Source organism: Xenopus laevis, chromosome 1L, assembly GCF_017654675.1.
Source record: "Xenopus laevis strain J_2021 chromosome 1L, Xenopus_laevis_v10.1, whole genome shotgun sequence".
NCBI classification, from domain to species: Eukaryota; Metazoa; Chordata; class Amphibia; order Anura; family Pipidae; genus Xenopus; species Xenopus laevis.
The window spans coordinates 107,881,474-107,905,530 of record NC_054371.1 but is presented as its reverse complement, the minus strand read 5'-3'; the positions used below and the strand labels follow the sequence as shown (position 1 = coordinate 107,905,530).

Genomic DNA, 24,057 nt, shown 5'->3' with positions numbered 1-24,057 from the left:
TAAATCAGTGTTACTGTGCAAAACAAGTTGCCAACTTTCAGCAATCTAAATTAAGGTATTTTTTTGCTTATCATTCAAACCACATATGCAGATTGCAAGTGGTTACAGTGTTTGTTATCAAAACCATGCAATGATTTAATTTGAAGAAAGTTACCATAAAGCAGAAAGGTTGTGTTAGTTGTTAACAGTAAAACATTCTTTATTAAAACACCTTGATAATACAATTGGCTGGAGGATTATGCTCTTATTTAGGAGCATTTTATTTACTAAATTACCTTTGAGATCTTTAAATTTGATTTGCATTATTCCAAGGAGACTGCAAAGTGCTTGCAGAAAAAGGATGTCTAAAATTTGAATATGATAGGTCTGATTTTCCCCATAGAGCCCATGTCAAATACACACTATTAGAGACCACAAATCATTTTATTGTTTCATTGACAGACCCGGAAGATTGATTCTCCATCTAACAGGTTTCTTATTTAACTACAGGAAATGTCTCTTGATCCAGTTGTAACATTCCGGTTATCACACTGATGTTAAAGGGCACCAAACCCAAGACATACACCACTGTTCAAACCAAATGCAGACAGTAATAGCCATGGACGAGAAGAAAACAACAACATATTGTGGTTTTTCTTTTCTTCAACAGGAGCAGAAAGACTAACTGTTCATACTGGATCAGCCCTTTGTGCTACCCTGTGGCAAGTGACACTTAATGGATCTTTGAAAATGGTAGTAAGGAAGTGGTAATGAGGTAAGAAAAAAAGTTTCTTCCAACAAAATATGCCAAGAGTAACTGTTCACATAAACCGCCGAGGAAGACAGACCCTATTGTAGTCACTCAAGTACTTTCTGCCCATATTCCAATAAAGTATTACAATATCCTTCAGCCTGCCAGCGCTGCTCATTCATGTTGCTCATCATGACTTGAACTTGGGGGTCGACTTCGTATCTGACTACGCAATTGTTCTATCAGCTCTGGATTTTGCTGTTGCATCTGCTGAGCAAACTGTTGCCCTCTAAAAAATACAAAAAACGCATGTTGGTTTAAAATTACTCTTACAACCTGCTTAACCTTGATTAGGTACTCATTCTTGCTTACAACAACTTTAAAATAAAAGTGTTCCCTATGTGTACATTGAGAAAAGAACAATAAAGCTGGAGAGAGTATGCAGGGTTGTATAATATATATATAGCAATTATTTTTCTAGATTTAGAGGGTCCTAAATAAAAATAGCCATACTAAAGATTTTTTGGCAAGATCCCGACAAGCAGAACAGTCATTAATGTTTCATATACAGGGATGTTGGGTTGATGCAGTTATTTTTAAACCTGTTTAAATGTATCTGTCCAGGGATCCCAAGGTCACCAGCCATTTGCTTATTTAGTTTGTGAATCAGCTTCAAAGCCACATATATTTTAGGATCCTCCTGCATCTCCAATAAAAATTTGGAGGTGTGCCCACACTTCACTGCTCCTAACTGCAAGGTACATGATGCACATAGGCACTGGTATGCTTCACCATGGGATGCATGTACTGTACCCTATTAGAGAAGGCAGTGGAGGGCTATGCTGGCAAAATTAGAAATGTAAATTAGGGTTATGGCAGGGTTCAGCATGCTGTCTGTGTTCAGGGGTACAACAACTCAATGTACTATGATAAACTGAACAATGGTCACAAGCTGACAGAATTAACATTAGACATACGCTTGTATAAGACCGGCCAAATCATTCGGAGGATTGTTTCCTGCAGCTGCAGCTCCAGCTCCAGCCATGGGTGTGTGGCCACCAGAAATCATTCCTGACATTCTGAAAAACAATGATAATGAGAGCATGATCTTTTCAATTTCAGGATATTCATTGCTCTGTGGTTATAAAATTGCAGTTGATTTCTTCTGCTCTACACACAACTACTAAATGTGTGGTTAAATAAAGGATACCAAGTACAGGGGTCCTGATTCTACTGCCTGAAAAGAACATAAGCAATATTATATCAAGTGTGGATAAATGAAGAGGATGGTTTATGATTAATACTGTGTCAGAATAATTGAAATAAAAACAAAAAACCTTTCAAGGGCATTTGGGATAATGTACAATTGAACACATAGTTAAAGTATGTACTGTACATTGCAGCTTCACTATATATTAATAACTTTATAAGCAGTGGGGGGGGTGACTTTTGTTAATGTGTTCCACTGCACCACAAAATAAGTCAGCAATGATCCTTTAGTTACTGTATGCCCTTCGATGAACTTGTTACAATAAATGGATGTAATACTGATAATGACAAATATAGCACCAAACCTACATATTTCACTATTGCTTGCTAAAGAATGTGGCCTAGCATTAATAATCAGCCCTACAGTGTCAGTGTGTGCAGGAGTGGAGTGAAGCTAAGACTTTTCTGTGGACTCTAAATCAAGAATTGCCTACCAACATTATATCTGTAAAAATAAGTCAAATCAACTGGACCGTGTTTTTTTTTTTTTGAAGATGTTAAAACAGTCATCCAACTGGCTTTCTCAATTCAGAATGACTTGTAAATAAGCTCTTTCTGGAAGAAATACCCTGCAATGTTGCTCCAATCAGCATAATCTGTTTTTCATAATCCGCAAGGATGTCATGACGTCAGGTGTTGACTGTATTAGCAAGATTGGAGCCTTGAGGTGTTATTAAACCTTCCAAGGGGGAGGTGCCAAAACAGCATTGTATGTGGCAGACAATATGAGGCACATTTACTTAGCTCGAGTGAAGGAATAGAAGAAAAAAAACTTAGAATTTCGAATGGTTTTTTTGGCTACTTCGCCCATCGAATTGGCTACTTCGACTTTGAATTGAACGATTCAAACTAAAAATCGTTCGACTATTCGATCATTCAATAGTTGAAGGACTGTCTCTTTAGAAAAAAACTTCGACCAAGTACTTTGCCACCTAAAACCTACCGAACATCAATGTTAGCCTATGGGGAAGGTCCCCATAGGCTTCCCAACAATTTTCTGATGGAAGGAAAATCGTTTGATCGTAGGAAATGCGGTAAATCCTCAGACTTCGATATTCGAAGTATTTTACTTTGAAGGTCGAATATCGAGGGTTAATTAAACCTCGATATTCGACCCTAAGTAAATGTGGCCCTATATGTCGCCCCCCGCCTCTATTGAAACTTGGTGTTTTAATTTTTACATATATGGCTTCTTAACACCTCTTTTGAACCGGTCATCCTCACAGTCTAGAATCTGGACATGAAAGTCTTCAAACATGTGTCCTTTTCTTTTTGAGGTAGGTTCACGGCAGACCTGACCAGAGGAGCTGGTTCTTCTGTGCTGCGCCATACTCTGGTGTAACTGTTGTTTGGTTACTCCCATGTACAAATCAGAGCACTCCTCACTGCACTGCACTGCATACACAATGTTACTCTTCTTGTGCTTTGGGGTTGGGTCTTTTGGGGGAACTAGATGCTGTCTCAATCTGTTGCTGGGTTTAAAGCAGATAGGGATGTAAGTTTTTCCGACACCCCAGCTACATATGGGAGGACCAAGTTCTTTTTCCTGTTCTGTTTTCCACCTTCACTGGTAGTCTTGCAATAACACCAACCATTTGTTGAATTTGAGTATTCGCCACCTAAAACCTTCCACCTAAAACATGCTGTTAAAGTCAATGGGAGAGGTCCAGGGATCAAATTGGAAATATTTGCAGCCTTCCTGAAATAGAGTTTGATCGAGTTTCAAAATATTTGATTTAAATAATAAACTATATTTGGCCAAATTTAGAATTTATGGGAGTTATGTATGTATGTATGTATATTTTTATTTGTAAAGCGCTCCTTGAGGGCAAAGCACTGTACAGCAAAACAATAAATCAGTAGAAACAAATAAGGGGTCATTGGAATAAAAAGTAACAATAAGTGCATTATTAGAATACAATTCACAAAAATATAAAATATAATTACAATGCAGATTAAGTGCTCAGTGTCAAGGAAACAAAAGGCTAGAGGACCCTACCCCGTAGGGCTTAGTCTAAATGTTATGGGAAGTTTTAAAAAAACTCACATGAATTTGAAACTTTGATAAATGTGCCTCCCAGTGTCTACACTAAACGTAACACAGTCTACACTAACTGTAACAGTAAATGTACGGTTTAATTTATGTAAAGACTTTAAATACAATGTGATGAAACTTACAATTGTTGAACTTGGGGGTTATTCATGAGATTTGAAGCCTATAGTGAATGGAAAAAATGAAATAAAATGTTGTTTTACATACATAAAGTTTTTTCAGGACATGGATAGCAGAGAGATAATACTAAAATCATTTAATCACTAAATAAACCAAATAGGATTGTTTTTATTCCAGTAAGGACTGATTATATTTTATTTGGGATCAAGTTCAAGGTACTGCTTTTTTTATTATTACAGAGAAAAAGGAAATCTATTATAAAAATAATAATTATTTGATTAATATGGAGTCTAATGGGCGATGGCCTTTCTGTAATTTGAAGCTTTCTGGACAACAGGTTTCCAGATAACAGATCCCATACTAGTACTAACATATATCATCTAGCTTCCATATTACTTCCCTATTCTTAAATCAAGAGAATAATATACAATACTAATATAACAATATACAATACAGATAAAAACACTAAATAGGTGATACATACCATATTCATAAAGCCTGGGTTATTGAGCAAGCCAGCCAAATCCAAACCTCCAGGAGCAGCCATCTAGGCAAAATTAAAGATCTTGTTAAATTACAAACAAAAACAAAATTCCCCTCCCCCCCCGCACCACAGGATAAGAATACTCACTGGGCTAGGCAACTCTTTCATTTTCTGTTCTGCGATCTTTAGATTTGATTTGTAGGTTTCATTGTCTGGGTCCAGCACAAGGGCTTGTTTGTAAAATCCTACAGCTTCTGCATGTTTATTCAAACTTGAAAGTGCTAGTCTGAAAATACGAAAAAATAATCATTCAAAGGCTTTTCTTTCTTAATTGAAGGGTGAACTAATTCGAACAGGAACTTACCCCATTCTGCCATATGCTTTGCTGTAGTTAGGGTCGATTGTAATAGCCGCTTCACAGTCCCTCACAGCTCCAGCATAATTGCCAAGTTTGCTGTAAGCCGCAGCCCTGTGTAAAAAAAAACAAGCAATTCTGTATATGGAGTACACGATTCATACGGTTTTATTTTGTTACAGGTACATGACATGAAACCAGGTGTACATCAATTATTCAGAGTTACTAAAAAGAAGTAATGTGTGCGTGTATGTGAAACATGGTGGTGGGAGTTTTCAGGTTTGGGCCTGTTTTGCTGCATCTGGCACTTGACTGCTTGCTATCAATGATGGAACAATGAATTCTGAACTATACCAAAGAATGGTTGAGAAGAATAAAGTAAATGTGCTGGAATGGGGTGGTTTACCTTTAAGTTAACTATTAGTATGATATAAAATTAGAATAGGAACTTCTTTTTATAGTTTTTAAATTATTAGCTTTTTTCTTCTGTCTGACTTTTCAGCTTCCAAATGGGGGTTACTGATCCCATCTAAAACACATATGCTGTGTAAGGCTACACATATATTGTTATTGCTCCTTTTTTTTTTGCTCAAGAATGTTTTTATTTAAAGATTTTCAAGCATGAACATAGACATGGACGATTGAGTTTATAACCATTTAACAGGTGCTGACATGTTTACACTGGATTTTGCTGTAACTTAGTAGATATAGCCACATTTAACACTTATCACCAATGTTACCTTGTTAACAACTAGCAATTCAACAATTTTTTAATCACCACCTGGGGGAGGTGGGCCAATTGAGTGTTGGCTTTCTGCTCAGCAATGCCAGGTTTGGTTATACTGCGCATTAGTCCTTTTTTGTCCATTATAGTTCTCTCCAGTGTTGCTAGTTCATAGCTTTATACCATTCCTGGACTGTTGGTGAAGAGACGTTCTTCCAATGTAAGGGGAGTAGCCTCCTGGCTTGGAACATCGCTTTGTTATGACAATTTTAGTGTTATAGTCCATATTAATGTTCAAGTCTAGTGTTAGGAGACAAGATCTGGCATTGCAGTCGCTCCACCCCTGGATGGATTTTGTCAACCAGTCACACACACCATTCCAGTATTGCTGGAGCTTTTCGCAGCTCCACAGGCTATGTTCTAGGGTGGCTATCTCCTTGTTATACCTTAGACACAATGGGGATTGTAGGACTTTCATGGCATATATTCTCTGAACTGTATAGTATGCTCTGTGTACCAAGTATATTTGCAACAGACTGTGCTTGAGGGACATGGAGACTAATAGTGGTGTAGCCAAAGCCCAGTCCAATTGGTCATCTGTGATAAGGTCCCAATGTCCCCCATCCATGCCTCCCTGGAGGGAATAGTAGAATCCCTGTACCATGGCTTATGCATAAGCTTATACATGTTGGACAGCTTGGCTAGTAAGTGCAGTTCCCATCCTGTGATGAATTAGCCACTGAGTTTGAGGAAGTTGCCTAGTGCTGTGGAGGGATTTCAGGGACATTACCTGATTTCCCCTCCCAGACATCCTCTAGAGTAGTGAGGCTCAGCACACGCCAGATACCTGGGGGGGTTATTGGGACCAACCCCCGGGAATTCACCATTTCCTCAGATGGCTGTCTGTGGCAGGCAGTGTTTGTACTTGATTGCTTTGTGCACTAAGTACAGGATTTTGGCTTTAGTGCAACCAGTGGTGGAGTGTTTCTACTGGGCTTTCTAACTAGCAGGGCTTGCCATAGGGATTCTACATAGTCCGTTACTGCTGCCCATAGGCTATATAGAGGTGGAGAAATACCTTGGTGCATCATAGGGGAGATAGGGGTCATATGAAAAAGTTTGGGAACCCCTCTTAATTCTTTGGAGTTTTTTTTATCATTGGCTGAGCTTACAAAGTAGCAACTTATTTTTAATATATAACACGCCTTATGGAAACAGTAGTATTTCAGCAGTGACATAAAGTTTATTGGATTAACAGAAAATATGCAATATGCATCATAACAAAATTAGACATGTGCATAAATTTGGGCACCACAACAGAGACATTACATCAATACTTAGTTGAGCCTCCTTTTGCAAATGTAACAGCCTCTAGATGCCTCCTATAGCCTTTGATGAGTGTCTGGATATCAGGCTTACTGCTGGAGTCTGGAACCAATTAGCTGATGAAAGGCCGCTCTTACAGTACCCCACGAGGTGTATCCTCAATATGCACAGAGGAGAAACTTGTAGGGGAAGGTATGAGAGCCGAAATAATGATGAAGAATGAAGGACGACTCTTTCACCGTAGAGAAGAAGTAGAATGGTCAGGCAGGCCGAGTCAGGGATGGTAGAAATCAGCGTAGTCGGGGACAGGCAAGGTCAAAACCAGAATGTAGCAGAGTTCCAGGCGTCAAAGCAGGAAGGAGGTTCAATAGACGTGGTCAAACACAATCAGGATTTTCCAAAAAGTTTTAGGTATTAGCCAAGACGATGTCTGAGCAAAGTTCTGAACTTGAAGGCAGGTTTAAATAGGCCTCAGCGTCCAATGGCGACGCCTGCGTCACGCCGCTTGCGTCACGACGCCGGCGTCGAATGCAGACGCGATGCGTCACAACGTGGATTCTGCCGTCTGTGCCGAAGAGTAGCGCCAGCACCCTTGGAATCCTGACACTGGATTCTGGATGGCGGTATTTTTGATCATTCGTCCATACAAAATCTCTCCAGTTCAGTTAAATTTGATGGCTGCTCAGCATGGCCAGCCTGCTTCAAATCATCCTATAGATTTTCGATGATATTCAAGTCGGGGGACTGTGACAGCCATTCCAGAATATTGTACTTCTCCCTCTGTATAAATGCCATAAATGTAGTTTTCGAAGAGTGTTTAGGGTCATTGTCTTGGAATATTCAACCCCTGCGTAACTTCAACTTTGTGACTGATGCTTGAACATTATCCTGAAGAATTTGTTGATATTGGGTTAAATTTATTCGACCCTCAACTTTAACAAGGGCCCCAAGTCCCCCCCTTTAACAAGGGCCCCACACAGCATGATGGAACCTCAACCAGATTTGACAGTAGGTAGCAGGTGTTTTTCTTGGATGCGGTGTTCTTCTTCCGCCATGCAAAGTGCTTTTTGTTATGACCAAATAACTAAATTTTTTTCATCAGTCCAAAGCACTTTGTTCCAAAATGACTGTGGATTGTCTAAATTAACTTTTGCATACAACAAGCGACTCTGTTTGTGGCGTGAGTGCAGAAAGGGCTCCTTTCTCATTACCCTGCCATTACAGATGTTATTTGTGCAAATTGCGATGAATAGTAGAACGATGTACAGATACACCATCTGCAGCAAAATTTTCTTGCAGGATCTTTTGGTTTGTCTGTAACCACTCACAATCCTCTGCATATGCCGCTTCTGTATTTTCTCCTGACCTGCCAGACCTGGGTTTTACAACAACTATAACCATTTCCTGGTTATATTTCTTAAAGTTGAAACTGACAGTTTAAACCTCTGAAATACTGTAGCTTTTTGTAGCCTTCCCCTAAACCATGATACTGAACAATGTTTGTTTTCAGATTGAAAAATAAAAACCAATTGCAAATAGTCTCAGAATATCACTCTCTATATCATACTAAAAGTTAACTCAAAGGTGATCGACCCCTTTAATCCAATTGAAATGTTGTGGAAAGACCTAAAGCTAGCAGTTCATGTGAGGAAACCCACCAATATACAAGAGCTGAAGCTGTTCTGTATAGAGGAATGGGTTAAAATTATTTCGAGTCAATGTGCAGGACTGATCAACAGTTACTGCACAAGGGATATGATTTACTTACATTTGGCGCACACAGATGTTATTGGATCATTTTTTTTCAATAAATACATGACCAAATATAATAATTATTGTTTCATTTGTTTAACTAGATTTTCTTCATCTAATTTTAGGACTTGTTTGAAAATCAGATGATGGTTTAGGTCACATTCATATAAAAATGTATAGAAAATGTTAAAGGGTTCACAAAACTTCATGCATGACTGTATACCATTCTCAGTTTCATTTCTTGTGTGCACTTACATACCTATTGCAGTAATATACAGCATTTGCTGGGTTCAGTTCAAGAGCTTTTGTGTAGTAGGAAATGGCGCTTTCAAAATTTTCTACCTTCATTTGCTCATTGCCTAAGGAAAGTAAAACAAGATTCTCTGCTCAACTAATAACACATACATCCAACATAAGGGCAATACAAGGGCCACAGATAAAGGCTTAAGCAAACAAAGCAATAAAATTGCAATAATTCTGAAACTACAACGGAAAACCTATATCTATTAATGAAGCAATGTCAAGTTGCCTTGAGTCTGCAAACTCAATTTCAAACCAAAGCATTAGCAATGGCTGGATACATAAATGTATCAAGGCAGGTGATAAAGCTGATTAAAAGACCTGAAAAGAAAGGGATAAACAAACAACGCTTTTGACGACTATTACATTTACACAACTTTAAATCCATTGAAAATGTTCAGTTAATGTATAGTGGAAATATGCTTATAACTAAAAATCAGTTTTTGGGTGGAGGACCCTTTAAGAAGAGAAAGTGTAAAAGTCAGAGTGGAAAGGCACAAATAAATAAAAAGGAGAAAGGTCACGTGTGGTATAGTTACATCAGATAGATAGAACAGTCAGACCCCGAGTAATGGGAAATTAAATTGAGAAATCAGTAAAGGTAGTGGGGAAAAGAAGGTTGAATGGAGTGTGGAAGGTAAAGAAAGAGGGTGATATATATATCTATATATATCAAAATAGTAGGTGTATAGGAAAACAGTCAAGAAGTGAATTTAGATGAATGCAGATTATATTAAAGCTTTTAAATCAAATGTCCACATACTGCCTCCCAGTGACGCTTTTTGGGGTTGCAAGAAATCAGACTGAATAACTTGCTTTATTGAAAAGAAGAAAATTAACTCTTAAAAATAGATAGATAGGCTCTTCAGCCACTGAAGGAGTGTTATTCAATTTAAAATGAGAAAAGAAAGAAAAGAACCTTGTTTGTGACTGTATACAATTTACCAGACCTCTTATATTTGATACACACTTCCCTTAATAACTGTTTGTCACAGTGATAATGGTTACTTCGTTTCTATTTATTATATTAAATTAAACAAGCAACCTTATGTGCTTCAAGTACCCAAATAGATACTTTGTTGTATGTCTCGAGGGTAAACTGATAACACCGGGTTATATGAATTGTGGAATATACACAATGCTGCTTATTATCAAGATAAGGTTAATTAAGCTAGAGCCAGCTGTATAATAAATGAATATAAAGTGCCACGTGCAATATTCACCATAGGAATCTCCAATAAAATGTTTTGAAAAAAATCTCAATTGTTTGGTTGTTTATTTACTTATTTACTTAAACGGAATAACTTGCTGGCACGATTATTTAATATAATAAAAGTTTTTTCAATAACCTCATAGCCAAGAACCATAATAGGAGGGGCAGTTTGAGTACACACGCAATATTTAAAACATAACATCTAACCTTCTGTCTTCAATCTTTCAGCTTCTGCTAGATCCTCATCTGAAGGAGAGGCTAGCCCAGAATTTACTTCCGGAGAATTCTGAATAGAGAAAGAATGCGTTGAATAACAATGCATTAAAGGGTGGTTCACCTTTCTGTTCACTTTTAGTATGTTATAGAATGGCCCATTCTAAGCAACTTTTCAGTTGGTTGTCATTACTTATTTTTTATTGTTTTTAAATGATGTCTTTTTCTTCTGATACTTTCCAGCTTTCAAATGGGGGATCCCTTCTAATAATAAATGCTCTGTAAGGCTACAAATTTAATTTTGTTGCTTCTTTTAACTACTTGTCTTTCTATTCAATTGCAAAAATTTTCTCGGAATATCACTCTGTACATCATACTAAAAGTTAATTTGAAGGGGAACAACACCGAACATTTCCCAAAAATACTTGGGTATAGGCTAGGTAGCAAACCCAGATTTCTTCAGTTACCAGTTTTAAGTTACAGTTTCTGCAGTTCATAATACAGTGAGAAAGCTCAGAATGTACATTTACCAAGCCTTCTACTCAATAAATTACTGAGCTTCTAAGAAAGATGAAACATGATGTATAGACTTCTAGAGGGGTAGAACCAGAGTCAGACTGGGCCAGCGGGACACCGAGAAAAAAACCCGGCAGGCCCCCTGCTTGCCCGGACCTGGTCCCCCAGCTGCCTCAGAAAAGAAAGCTAGTGGCGTGGCGCATCTTTTTCGCATCCTCACGGCGCGTTGATGGAGGTGGCCGGGAAAAGAAAATTAACGCCGCGGCGTGTCTTCTGCACAGGGTGCCCCGGTGACAAACACTACATGTTTCAGTAAAAACTCTTTTTTTCTCCCAAAACATAGTATAGAATACATACTGTCTAGTTCATGCTAGAAAATAACATATTACAAAACAGGACTACCTGAAATGTGGCCTCTGTAAATATCTCTTGGAGAGTCTGTGGGACAGCCAAACTACTGTCTTCAATGGAAACATCGAAGGCTGTCTCTAGGCACTGAATGGCAACTGTAACATTTAAATAACATGAATCTTCCATCAACCAATTACAGACACAAATACATTACGAGTGATGCAATAGTTCCAGCAGCCACCAGAGAAAGACCAGAAGACTTTCCTTGGAGGAAACACTATTAGAAATATCTCAAAGGATGCTCAACCTGGCATTTTCCTAAATTGAGTTTTCAAGAAGGGACAGAACACAGTGCAACATTTTAATCAAACATTTGTGCAAAACATAAACAATACTAATTGTTTCAGTTTCATTTGCAGTTTCTATAACAATGATTCACTTGCTAGGATGTTTTCATATTATATCGTCATTAAATCAACAAATCAGAGTGTAATTGACACTGATCAACAGAAACAGACTATCATCTTTTTACGGATTTGCTTGGAGTGTTTAATTATTTGATATATTTCTCAGCAGCATGTTAGCAACTATTGCATCAATTAGAACAGCTGACTTTAATGAAACTACAGGGATTATGCTCAGCAGGGCTAAAATCAGAACTGAATCAAATAATGTCTAAAAAAAGAACAGTTTACAAAAGTCAGATTGTGTGGCATTAAGAGGTAGCTTTTCTTAAAACCATGGACACTCTGCAATAAACAACAATTTTTTTTATATTTTTGCCATTCAATTTATATTTTTACTCTGCACTTCAGGCTTCAAATTTCACACTACTAGATTGTTGCTATAGTTTAATCACCCTAGTAACCAGGACCAGAAAAAAGACTATCATATCATCATCATACTACAAGAATAAAACTGAGCCCTCACAGTCAACCTATTTTTAGATGGTAGGAGGATTAGTGACCTTCAACAACCAGATAGCATTATTTTAGTTGCAGGCTGAAAATTGATACACTAAATGTAAAAAAACATGCATCCATAGAGCATATAAAATGTATATTTTCCTTTACCTCATATACTACTCTACATAAAAAAAAGTTAATATTTTTCTTTTACCCCCCCCCCAATTTGAATAATTATAAGAATGCATATACTGTAGAAATCTGATTTTAGACTACTGGATTTCATGTTTTTACAGAACTGATGCTATTTTTTGAGGTCCAATACAGGCAAGCTGTGCTTGGACCACCACCAGTTGCTGAACTTACACTCTAACATCTGTTAGTATTGGATATAATAAATTTAGCAGATTTAAGAAGGTAAATATGTTTAAAGGGACGAAAGAAGATTTGGGAGCATAAAAGTCTTAACACTTCCTCCAACTATCAAACAAAAAGATTGAATATGAAGTAACAACCAGACCTTCCAGACTCTCCTGTGCATCAGAGGAAAGCCCACCATTGTGTAACTGGTCATGTAAATGCCGAATGATTGAAAAAGCTAAGCGTTTCTTGTCAGCCATTGGATTTGTGAATACTTCACAAGGTCAGATTCTGTAACGAAATTGGTATTAAAATATAAAAGAAGTCAATGGATAGGAATGCATTTTTAAATCATCTAGAAAAAATGTTTCTCCGTGTCACAACTTAAAGGAACAGTAACACCGAAAACAGAAAGGGTTTTAAAATAATGACAATATAATTTAGTGTTGCCCTGCACTGGTAAAACTGGTATATTTGCTTCAGAAACTCTACAAAGCAAGCACACTTGCAGAGCAACACTAGATTATATTGTCATTTTTTTTTTAACACTTATTTTTTGTGTTACTGTCTTTGCCACTTTCTCATTTAGAACATATTCATGGGTATGCATACAAGGTCACCTACAAACCATATATCTAGAGTCACACTTGTATCTTGTTCCAAAGGTGGACTTTTTACCCAGTATTCTGATCAATATAATATGGCACTTTAAGCAGCTGATTTAGGAAACTCTGGGAGTCATTAGCATCAGTAGGCAAATTTGCACCTAGGCATTAACCCTTGACAAACAATCACATTTTTGTCTTTCACCGACTAGATGCTAAGGGTTAAAGGTGCATATGTGTCCAAGGTTGATAAATGAGCCTCTGACCCTTCAGTTGCATCAGTGATTAGGGTTGCCACCTTTTCTGGTAAAAAATACCGGCCTTCCTATATATTTATCTTTTTCCCCTATTAATAACATTGGGATCAACAATCATTTTTACCGGCCAGGTGGCAACCCTATCAGTGATTGATCAGGTGAAGTCATTTGTTTAAGAAAAAGGCTAGTTTAAACACACTGGTGCTCTGAGACATTAAAGGGGAGGTTAACCTTTGAGTTCACTTTTAGTATGTTATAGAATGGTCAATTCTAATCAACTTTTCAATTGGTTTTCATTATTTATTTTTTTATAGTTTCTTAATTATTTGAGTTTTTCTTCTTCTCTTTCCCGCTTTCGAAAGGGGGGTCGCTGACCCCCATCTAAACAGAAATGCTCTGTAAGGCTACACATCTATTGTTATGGCTACTTTTTATTACTCAGGCCTCTCCTATTCATACTCCAGGCCTCTCCTATTCATACTCCAGGCCTCTCCTATTCGTACTCCAGGCCTCTCCTATTCGTACTCCAGGCCTCTCCTATTCGTACTCCAGGCCTCTCCTATTCGTACTCCAGGCCTCTCCTATTCGTACTCCAGGCCTCTCCTATTCGTACTCCAGTCTCTTGTTCAAATCAATGCATGGTTGCTAGCGTAATTTGGACCCTAGCAACCAGATTGCTGAAATAAATGATTTAATAATGATTTTCACAAATAATGAAAACCAAGTGCAAATTGTCTCAGAATATCACTCTCTACATCATACTAAAAGTTCACTCAAAGGTGAACAACCCCTTTAATATAAGGCAATGACAAACGGATGTAGATACGTGAATATTGCTGCTGTCAGCACATACAGCATTCTGAAGTCGAGCAACGTCTTAGCTGTCGCAAACAGGACACCCCTGACCCTGACCTACACAGTCACCTCCTACACTTATGAGAAGCCGATGCAGAATTGGGACAAACTCGTGTAAATAAACTGAAGTACAGGTTCGGGCTAGCACTCTGATAGTTATATAAATCTATGAGCCTCTAGATCCCGCTCCCCGACTCCCCTAGTACGAACAATTACCAACGTGTTCTGTTATATGCCGGTTTCTTCAATTACCACAATGTACCTGCATCAAACCTCCCATGCACAAAGCCCCCCAAAAATCCCTCTGACCCAGTCTTACCAGACACCACTACTCACATGCGAAAGCCTGGAACCGGAACCGGATTCGGAATCGCCTGTCAGCTGTTGTGCCGGAAGTGGCGTCACGAGACAGCTTGGTGTTGATTGAATGTAGCTCAGAGTCTCTGGACTGCTGCGTTCTCCTTCCTGCTATGGTGGTTTCGCTTCAGAAACAAATGGCCATGCCCCTGGAGCCAGGTAGATAGAGTCTGTGAGGGTTAGGCCGAACCGGATATGTGCGTGAATTATATGTATATGTATGTCTGTGTATTTAGGAATACCTACAATGTATAGTAACCTTCATATAAGTTGTGAGAAATATTACAGTATTGTTGCACCGTATGATTAGGTAAAGATACCTCTAAATGGCAATTATAAGGATATGTACTTAATGGCCTCCCCACGAAAATATGCTACTCTGCAGTTACGCCGACTAGCTCCCTTTGGTTCATATTGCTTTATTTTGTTATCATTTAATTCATGGGGGCAACTATCCGATGTATAAAGATGATTCTGCCCTAATTTATATTTATATTTTCATGCTTCTAAGAACAGATATCAAATACCAAACACAGAATGGGGGTGGTTGTTATTGGCAACAGTAAACACTAATATTTGTAAGCTTCCCCCCCCCAGTAATGGAGTAGTCTGCATCCTAATGATGTTAAGATCAATCAAATTAATAATGTGTGGGGAAAAACTCAACCCGCACCAGACCTTAACCCGCATCTGACCCTATCCAACAAAATGTAGTCATTGTATGACCTGCATCTTTCCAGCTCTGTGCACTACTTCTGCACATGCCTCTGATTCTAAAGCTGGCCATAGACGCAAAGATCCGATCCTACGAATCAACGTACGATCGGACTTTCCCATCTCCCGACCCTCCACTAACCATTCAGATCAAAGTCTTACCATTCCGATCAAATAAAGTAGTAAAAGAACAGATCAGCCGATGTTCTGCCCCTGACAGCAATCGTACGATAGTTATGTCTGACAAAGCTAGTGACAGTCTCCCACTGAAAATCGTACGATCGGCAATACATGCAGAGATATCATCGGCAGCCGACAAAAATTTTCTAACCTGTCCGATCGACCAAACGACCGATCTCCGCCGGACGAAATATGTCTGGACTCTCCACACACGGTCCGAAAAGCGTACGAATCCACAATTCGTACGATCGGATCGTTGCGTCTATGGCCAGCTTAAGACAGGGAACAAATGTACTTACCCAGTCTGACCCACAACCTGCACATCACTACAGTATTTTATCACACTGCCCTCTACTTTTGCACTGAATAAGCTTTACAGTTTTTACCCAAATATTGGTGGTGCACAGTATGTATCTCTCCCTGTCAGTTCAGACCTTTTATGGCCTTTATAATATAATATAAACATGTGATAGAACTGCTTTATTAGAAGATAAACCAAAGGGATCCTTTGATTACTTTTTTTCTATGCCAGCACAAAAGTCATTAAGTTTTTTTCAAGTTAAAGATTTTTTCCAAAATGCTAATTAAAATTTTTTTCAATTCAGTTGTTTTTAGATTGTTCCCCAGAAATAAAGACTTTTTTCAATTACTTTCCATTATTTATTTTTTATGTTTTTTCCAAAATCTAAGTTTAAAGTTGAATGTTCGTGTCTCTGGTGTTTGTGTCTGGCAGCTCAGTAATTCAGGCGCAGACTCTAAACTGTTACAATTTTGCAACATTTAGTTGATATAGTTCTCTGCAGCGTCTCTAGAGTGTCTCTAGAGTATTAGCAACTATTGTATCAAGTCTAACAGCTGCCTGTAATGAAACCCAGAGATTCTGCTCAGCAGGGACAAAGATAAAAAATGTATCAACTAAATGTATCCATTTTAGAACAGTTTACAGGATCGGCAGCCCCCCCTCCCAGAGCTGCTTTAGAAGGAGAGAAATGGCACTTTCCACTTCAATATTAGAAAAACCGTCGCACATAGAAAATAGAAAGTCATTGGAAAAAGTCATTATTTCTGGTGATTTATCTGAAACCAACTAGTTGTTTGAAGGTGAACAACCCCTTTAAACAGCACAAAGGTACATCTTCCCATAGACCCTATATAGTGTTCAGCCTTTCCTTGTCCTTTAATAACCATCTTAGACAGTAACCAGAATTTCCAATTATTCCAACTTCAGGGAAATGTATTGCACTCTGGTAAGCTAACCTACAGGTAAATTATAGGGGATGTACGGTCAAAAATGGTAATCCCTGTTTGCCTTTTGGGAGTGAATATAAGCATTTTTCAAATTGCAAATAATTTTTTATGAGCCGATTTTGAGTTACTTGCAGCGTAATCATATCCCCCACATACCTGCTCGTTTCAGCAGCTCGCAAAACCTTCACGACACGTGGCCGTCTCTGTAGGCAGCTATGTTTGCAGACGCCTGCTCGATGTACGCGCACCTCTCCATCACTTCCACCGTTGCTTGACTGCTTACTCGTTTTTCATTGGTAGAAGGGCAGGACTAGTAGAAGAGGCAGGAGGGCCAAGCAGCAGAAATGGCCACAGGCCGTGAAGGTTTTGCAAGCTGCTAAAATTAACAGGTATGTGGGGGATATGCAATATAACGAAGTACTGAGAGAAAGCAATCAGGGCAGAGCTTGCTGCTAAATATCTTTTATTGAACACGACATGTTTCGGGCGGGTGCCCTTTATCAAGTGGGGGATATGATTGCTATGCAAGCAAATCAAAATTGGCTAATAAAAAATAATTATTTGCAATTTGAAAAATGCTTATATTCACTCCACAAGGGCAAAGGGGGATTATAATTTTTGTTCCAAGAAAATCACTGGCACTCACAGCTGATTCAAGCAGGGAAAAACCCTTGCGTGTTTATTTGCAGTTGTGCAACGTTTTGAGGTAGTACCCCCTTTGTCAACCATCACCGTGCACCAGGCGATATCTGCAGAAGGCCAGGGTGTGCGAGCAGGCCATACATTCCAGGATTATAATTTTTGACCATACATCCCCTTTAAATTTAGCATAATTGACAAAATAGGAAATATACCAAGTCTACATTTCCTCTTTTATTGGGCCTTCGTCTGTTGTTGTTAAAAGAACACTGTTACTTGGGGGTTAAAAATCAGTCATCGCTGTAAAGAGTCCTGTGCTCTAAGGGATCAAAAAGTTGAGTGGTTGTAACCAAGATCAATACAAATGAAGAGCTGCCTACCAAAACAGTTTATCTTGTTTGGTTCTTCCAGAGCACCTCAGATTGTAGAATGACTTCAAACCTTGGGGACAGAAGTTACAGTAGACAAAGCCCTGAGTGGATCTGTTGTCACACACCACATGGCCTAGACTAATAACCATGTTATATTATGGAAAGTACAAAATTCCTTTACTGCATCAGTGTCTAACTGCATAAAGAAGTGTGTGGTATGTTTGCTTCAGTCTTCATTTACATTTAATTGAAATATCTTTATGACTTTTGTGTTGTATTCATAAACTCCAGCTTATTTCAGTGTTGTCATATAACTCTCTTTTTTATGTGTAGGTTCTGACATACCATGTGACATTACCATTTCTACTTGAGTCCTTCACATAAAGCTTTCATAAACCTTCCAGCCTGATATCTGTGACCTGCTTTATATGCGAGAAATATAGTCCATCCTCAGAATGAATCTTATTTTGGCCAAGTTGCTGTGCCTGCTGGCAATATTTGTGCTGATGATGTTGGGGTCACTTATACCTGTCAAGATAACAGAGCCGGATTTTGATAAAGCTTCTCGTTCTCGGAAAATCCTTGCACTGTCAAATTCATTTGCTGGCGGTGTGTTCTTGGCTACCTGCTTTAATGCTTTGCTTCCTGCAGTGAGAGAAAAGGTATCAGAGAACATTAATATCTGTCTTTACTGTCTTTAAAGGAAGATATCACAGGAAAGATGTATTGCTGATGTTGAAATGCATGTTTTATTCCTGAAACATGTTTTCGTAGCTAATTTTTTATAGCAGAAAACAAAAATAAGCTGTATTTGCATAAAAACAAATAGTGCACATTCTGGTAAACAGGCAGGAAGGACTTCTAAAGATTGGTTTAGGGATAAAAGATATATCACTGAATGCAGCAAACATATAATTACTGCTTATGGTGTTTGTTTCAATAAGAAACAATCAATTAAAAATTCTGTACCGTTTCTGAATTAATCAAGTTTATCTTCACTATTCTCTTCTCAGCAGCTGTTTCTCTTCATTCTGTCTTCATTAAGGAGTTGGGTGTCAGATAATCATTGACAGTTAGATCCATTATATCTTATAGGGGGGCAGCTTTTGCCAATAAGATGTATTAGAGCTCACTCTATTAAAATAACCAGAAATCCTTACCTGAGATACCCAAGATCTATCCAACACCTATGCCAAACCTATGAACATTTACACTCATACCATGTACTTTCTTTTTTATCTTATCTTTTTTTCTTTTCTTTTTCAGTTGTTTGTTTTAAAATGTTTTAGCGTTGCAGTTATTTTGTTAGATTTTGTTTGTACTGGAATCAGTTATTTGAGTGAGCTCTAATTCATCTGCTAGGAAAGGGAGCCCCCTATAAGATATATTGGATTTAACTGTCAATGAATATCTGACACAAAACTCCTGCATGAAGAGAGAATGAAGAGAAACAGATTCTGAGAAAGGGATAGTGAAGATAAACTTGATTATTTCAGAAACGAGGCAGCATTTTTAATTGATTGTATTTAGGAATTTTCATATTTCAGTATTATGAAGTTTATATTAACTTTTCATTTTAACAATTGTTCCCTTTTAAGAAAATCTCCAATACGGGGGCTCAGGCATACATGGATTCTATATAGTTCAGCAACACTTTTTATGGCACTATACTTTTTTGCCCAGTCAGTGCTGTATGAGATTGATGTTAATTCTAAGTATTCATCAACAAGAAAACAAGGCCTAGAACAGGCAGATTATTTCCATAGAATGCACTGCCATAAGATTTTACAAAACAATTAGGACAGAAGGTAATCGTTTTTTATTTTCTTACCCATTGCCCATCTTACCCTTAACTCTTGCTCTGCCTTCCAGCTTGACATTTAGACTGTATGCAGCATGGAAGGCAGCATGGTGGTTCAGTGGGTATCATTCTGCCTTGCAGTGCTGGGGTCCATAATTCAAGCCCAGGCATGGCACTATCTGCAACAAGTTTGTATATTCTTCCTGTGTCTGTATTTAGATACTTGTGTTTCTTTCCACACTCTAAGAAACATATAGGTTAATAGGCTTCTGATGAAAATGTGTGATTATGCTATGTACCTTAAATAGTAAGCTCCACTGATGTAAATGAATCTCTGTAAAGCACTGTGGAGGTATGTTGTCACAATATAAATTATAGTAAATATGGGTTTGCACACCAAAGAAATAATTTACAACAAGGTGGTATTGCAGTCAAAAATCTCTTTATAAGCAAGTAGTTAATTACTCTGCTACTGCATGCATGACTCATATATCTGCCTTTTAAAAGACAAGGAAAGTTAAACTAAAGAAGTAGACTAGAAATGTTGTAAATTATATTTTGGGCTTCTGTACCAGCCCAAGGCAACCACAGTCCTTTAGCAGTAAATATCTGTGTCTCCAAAGATACCCCAGTAGCTCCCCATCTTCTTTTCTGCTGATTCACTGCACATGCTCTGTGCTGCTGTCACTTTCTGATCTTAGAGACCAACTCAAAATATACAGAACACATAGAATATAAATGTCACAGTATAAGGCTGATTAGTAATTAATGCAGCTAATTACTACATGGCAGCACAGAAACCAGTGCAATAAGCATCAGAATTTAATAATCAGCCCTGTAGCATCAGCTTATATAACAGACAAACCTTATTTTCTGCTTGATAATTTGCGACAACCCCTTTGCGACAAAGCTTAGCCTCTCAACAACCGCTCAGAGCCCACTGAGCATGTGAGTGTTGCAGACATTTTCCAAGATGGTGACCCCCTGTGACAAGTTTGAAGTCCTGGATCATTGCTGCTATTGACAAGCTGAAACTTTAGGCTGGTGCAATTGGTTCAGTATATAAAACATGGCATTTTTAGCCCAGTTCATTTTTAGGGTTTAGTTCTCTCTCTGAGGGTATAATGGTCAATAACTGGGCCCCTTCTGCTTCTTCTAATAGTTTGCCTGTGTTGTGCATGTAAATTCTGCAAGATATTATATATATATGTTTTTTTTTTTTCATTCTATTGACCGTTCACCTTGCTGGTTTAATATGTTTTTCATCTTTGAAAATATCTTTCTTTAGCCACAAGCATACTTCACCTCCATACACAGAATGTTTCCTTCAAAAACAACACCTGTGTTATGCTTCATAGGAGACGCATGGTTGTAAAATTCTAATAAAAAATCTTTTTATTCCTTGCAGTTTTTTGAACTTCTGAAAATGGGAAACATTTCTACAGATTACCCCTTGGCAGAGACTATTATGGTGGTCGGGTTCTTTCTCACAGTTTTTGTGGAACAGACTGTTTTGACATTCCGTAAGGAAAAACCTTCTTTTATTGACATGGAGACATTTAATGCTGGATCAGATATTGGCAGTGACTCTGAATTTGAAAGCCCTTTTATATCAGCCAATCACGGCCATAATCTGTATGAAGGAGGTCATAGCCATCACTCTCACAGCCTCAATATTAAAGAACTATCCAGCTCAAGTCCTGTGCGGCTCTTCAGTTTAGTGTTTGCTTTGTCTGCTCACTCTGTATTTGAAGGGCTTGCTCTAGGCTTACAGGAGGATGGGAATAAGCTGCTTAGCCTTTTTATTGGCGTTGTTATTCATGAAACTTTGGTGGCTGTGGCACTTGGTGTCAGCATGGCAAAAGTAAACATTCACCTGAAAGATGCAGTAAAAATGGCAGTCTTGGTGAGCACAATGATCCCTATTGGTATTGTAGTTGGAATGGCAATACAGAGTGCTCAGAACATGGCCAGCAGCATTGCGTCAGCTCTGTTGCAAGGCATTGCTGGAGGCACCTTTCTCTTTGTTACCTTTTTTGAAATTTTGGTTAAGGAACTGGAGGAAAAAAATGATAGGTTGCTAAAAGTGCTCTTCTTGGTTTTAGGATACACTGTTTTAGCAGTGCTTGTCTTATTTAAATGGTAATGCAAAAATAGAGACTCGCTGATATGTTCTGTGTGTTTATAATGGATAAAATACCACATATTATTATTTATAAAGTCATTAGAATTTTCGAAGTGGTTCCATGACAATATAAATGCAGGGATGCTTTTATACAGGTTATAGAACTGTGAGATCAATTTTAGTAGGGGTACATTTTTCCATTATAAGTCTGAGGTGTGACAACATTTGCAGCTGTTCTGTCAGCACTGTCGATTCTGCTGTTTAATTGTCTGAAATATATAAGTGCATAAGCTATAGGCAAGTAACAGCCTCCAGCTTTTGATGAACTACCAGCACATTACTATAGACTGAAAATTACACCTGAGGGGTTGAAGGTTAGCTACTGCTTATACATACACGTATCCTCCCAGCAACAATAGCAGGAGGCTGAAAGTTGCATCTGAAGGGTGGGTTTGTTATTGTTTACATATTTTAATTGTGAATTGCTTAAATGCATAAGCCCATTCAGATGAATAATACATTCTAACCATCTATAATCAAGAGGGTGGGTGCTGGGTGACGCAGGTTAGCTACAACTGTGTTTTGTAAATTTAGTAGTTGAAGCTGTGGTTGTGCATCTGCTTCATCCTCCTATTCTACTTGCTTTCTCTTTATGAGGGCACAATTTAAGGCTGAGAGTGCATAATGGGAGACAGTCAAACCAGAAACTTGGGTTAGATGGCTGACTACTCTTCTGTTATTTTCCAAGGTTGGTTTTGGTTAGGGTGTTGCTGAACTACCATCAAAACCAACACATATTTCCACTGGTCAAATAACTATAGGCAAATTCCAGGACTTTCTTTAGGCGCATATTTCCACCGGTAAAACTTGCACTGCTGTAGGCACAGATTTTCAGTTGTAACAACCAGTGTTGCTATGGGCTCACAGAGGTAGCTGTGTCTGTAAAAGCACTCTTAGGTAATGGCTGTGCTGGCAGAGCTGCTGTTGGTGCTGCTTTCGTAGCCTGGCCAGAGCATTGCTTGTAATTTTAAGTTATAAACAGCACCTCCTGATGTTTATGCTGTTTATTATTATGTCATTTACAAGACGTGCATAGTACAATACCCATTTGGGCATGTCATTTTGAGGGCTGTTTTATTATTATTTTTATATTTTTTTTAATGGATTTTAAAATAAAATGTTTACTTCTTTGTTTTTGATAGACTAACACAATAGCTCTGCTGTTCATTTGCATGGAGGATACCTTAACCAAAGCAAGCACCATAGCAGATCACTTCATCATAAAGTATATGCAGGTGTAGATGGAAAGAATGTTCTCTGCACAGCAGTCCAACATAATACTTTTCTGTGACTGTTTACAAAAAAATAAGCATTGTGGAAAGCTTATTTGCTTTTAAAGTGGCAATCAAAGCTTAAAGTAAATACAGATATGGGATCTGTTATCCGGAAACCAGTTATCCAGAGAGCTCGGTATTACAGAAAGGCCATCTCCCATAGACTCCAAATAATCCAAATTTTTAAAAATAATTTCCCCTTTCTCTGTAAAAAATAAAACAGTACATTGTAATTGATTCAAACTAAGATATTCATCCTTATTGGAAGCAGAACCAGTCTTTTGGGTTTATTTAATGTTTGAATGATTTTCTAGTGGGCTTAAGGTATGAAGACCCAAATTACGGAAAGAACCGTTCCTCAGGTCCCAAGCATTTTGGATAATAGATCCCATACCTGTATCTATTCATTTTACAGTAGCCCAGTGGCATTTTATTGTTTGGTTGCACTATGCTGCTCCCCATATGGATGTAAAATGTATTTATTTCACATATAGACCTGGGGTTTTCCGAATAAGGGATCTTTTCTGTAATTGGATCACCATACCTTAAAATCATTTAAACATTAAATTAACCCAGAAAAGATTCATTATTTCTTTGTTGGGATCAAGTACAAGGTACTGTTTTTGTTATTACAGAGAAAAAGGAAATTGTCTTTAAATACAAGTATAGGATCAGTTATCCAGAAACTCATTATCCGGAAACCTGATACCCAGAAAGTTCTGAATTACGGAAAGGCTGTCTCCCATAGATTTCATTTTATCAAAATAATCCAAATTTTCTAAAATAATTTCCTTTTTCTCTGTAATAATAAACCAGTACCTTGTATTTTATCCAAACTATGATATAATTAATTCTTATTGAAAGCAAAACCAGCCTATTGGGTTCATTTAATGTTTCCAC

The 24,057-nt window shown here is 38.0% G+C and overlaps 2 protein-coding genes across 3 annotated transcripts; one reads left to right on the top strand and one right to left on the bottom strand.

The window, feature by feature from the left end:
- Positions 1-178: 178 nt before the first annotated feature.
- sgta.L (small glutamine rich tetratricopeptide repeat co-chaperone alpha L homeolog) lies at positions 179-14,735 on the bottom strand (the record flags this gene model as incomplete). The annotated part of the gene is given in 11 exon segments (NM_001095508.1): positions 179-1,019; positions 1,708-1,809; positions 4,178-4,215; positions 4,657-4,719; positions 4,804-4,942; positions 5,021-5,125; positions 9,073-9,172; positions 10,534-10,612; positions 11,458-11,561; positions 12,868-12,962; positions 14,725-14,735. Coding segments are annotated over 10 exon segments (909 nt in total). The 3' UTR covers positions 179-904.
- A 33-nt stretch (positions 14,736-14,768) lies between these two features.
- On the top strand, positions 14,769-23,048 carry slc39a3.L (solute carrier family 39 member 3 L homeolog). Of its 2 annotated transcripts, XM_018254647.2 has the most exons (4): positions 14,778-14,904; positions 17,938-18,112; positions 18,231-18,559; positions 21,107-23,048. In XM_018254647.2, exons 3-4 carry the CDS (start codon positions 18,353-18,355, stop codon positions 21,842-21,844), a joined length of 945 nt encoding a protein of 314 aa, XP_018110136.1. In that variant the 5' UTR covers positions 14,778-14,904; positions 17,938-18,112; positions 18,231-18,352; the 3' UTR covers positions 21,845-23,048. The 2 variants fall into 2 exon arrangements, with proteins under 2 accessions (XP_018110130.1, XP_018110136.1); XM_018254641.2 differs by lacking the exon at positions 17,938-18,112 and having other exon boundaries at positions 14,769-14,904.
- Positions 23,049-24,057: the final 1,009 nt, after the last annotated feature.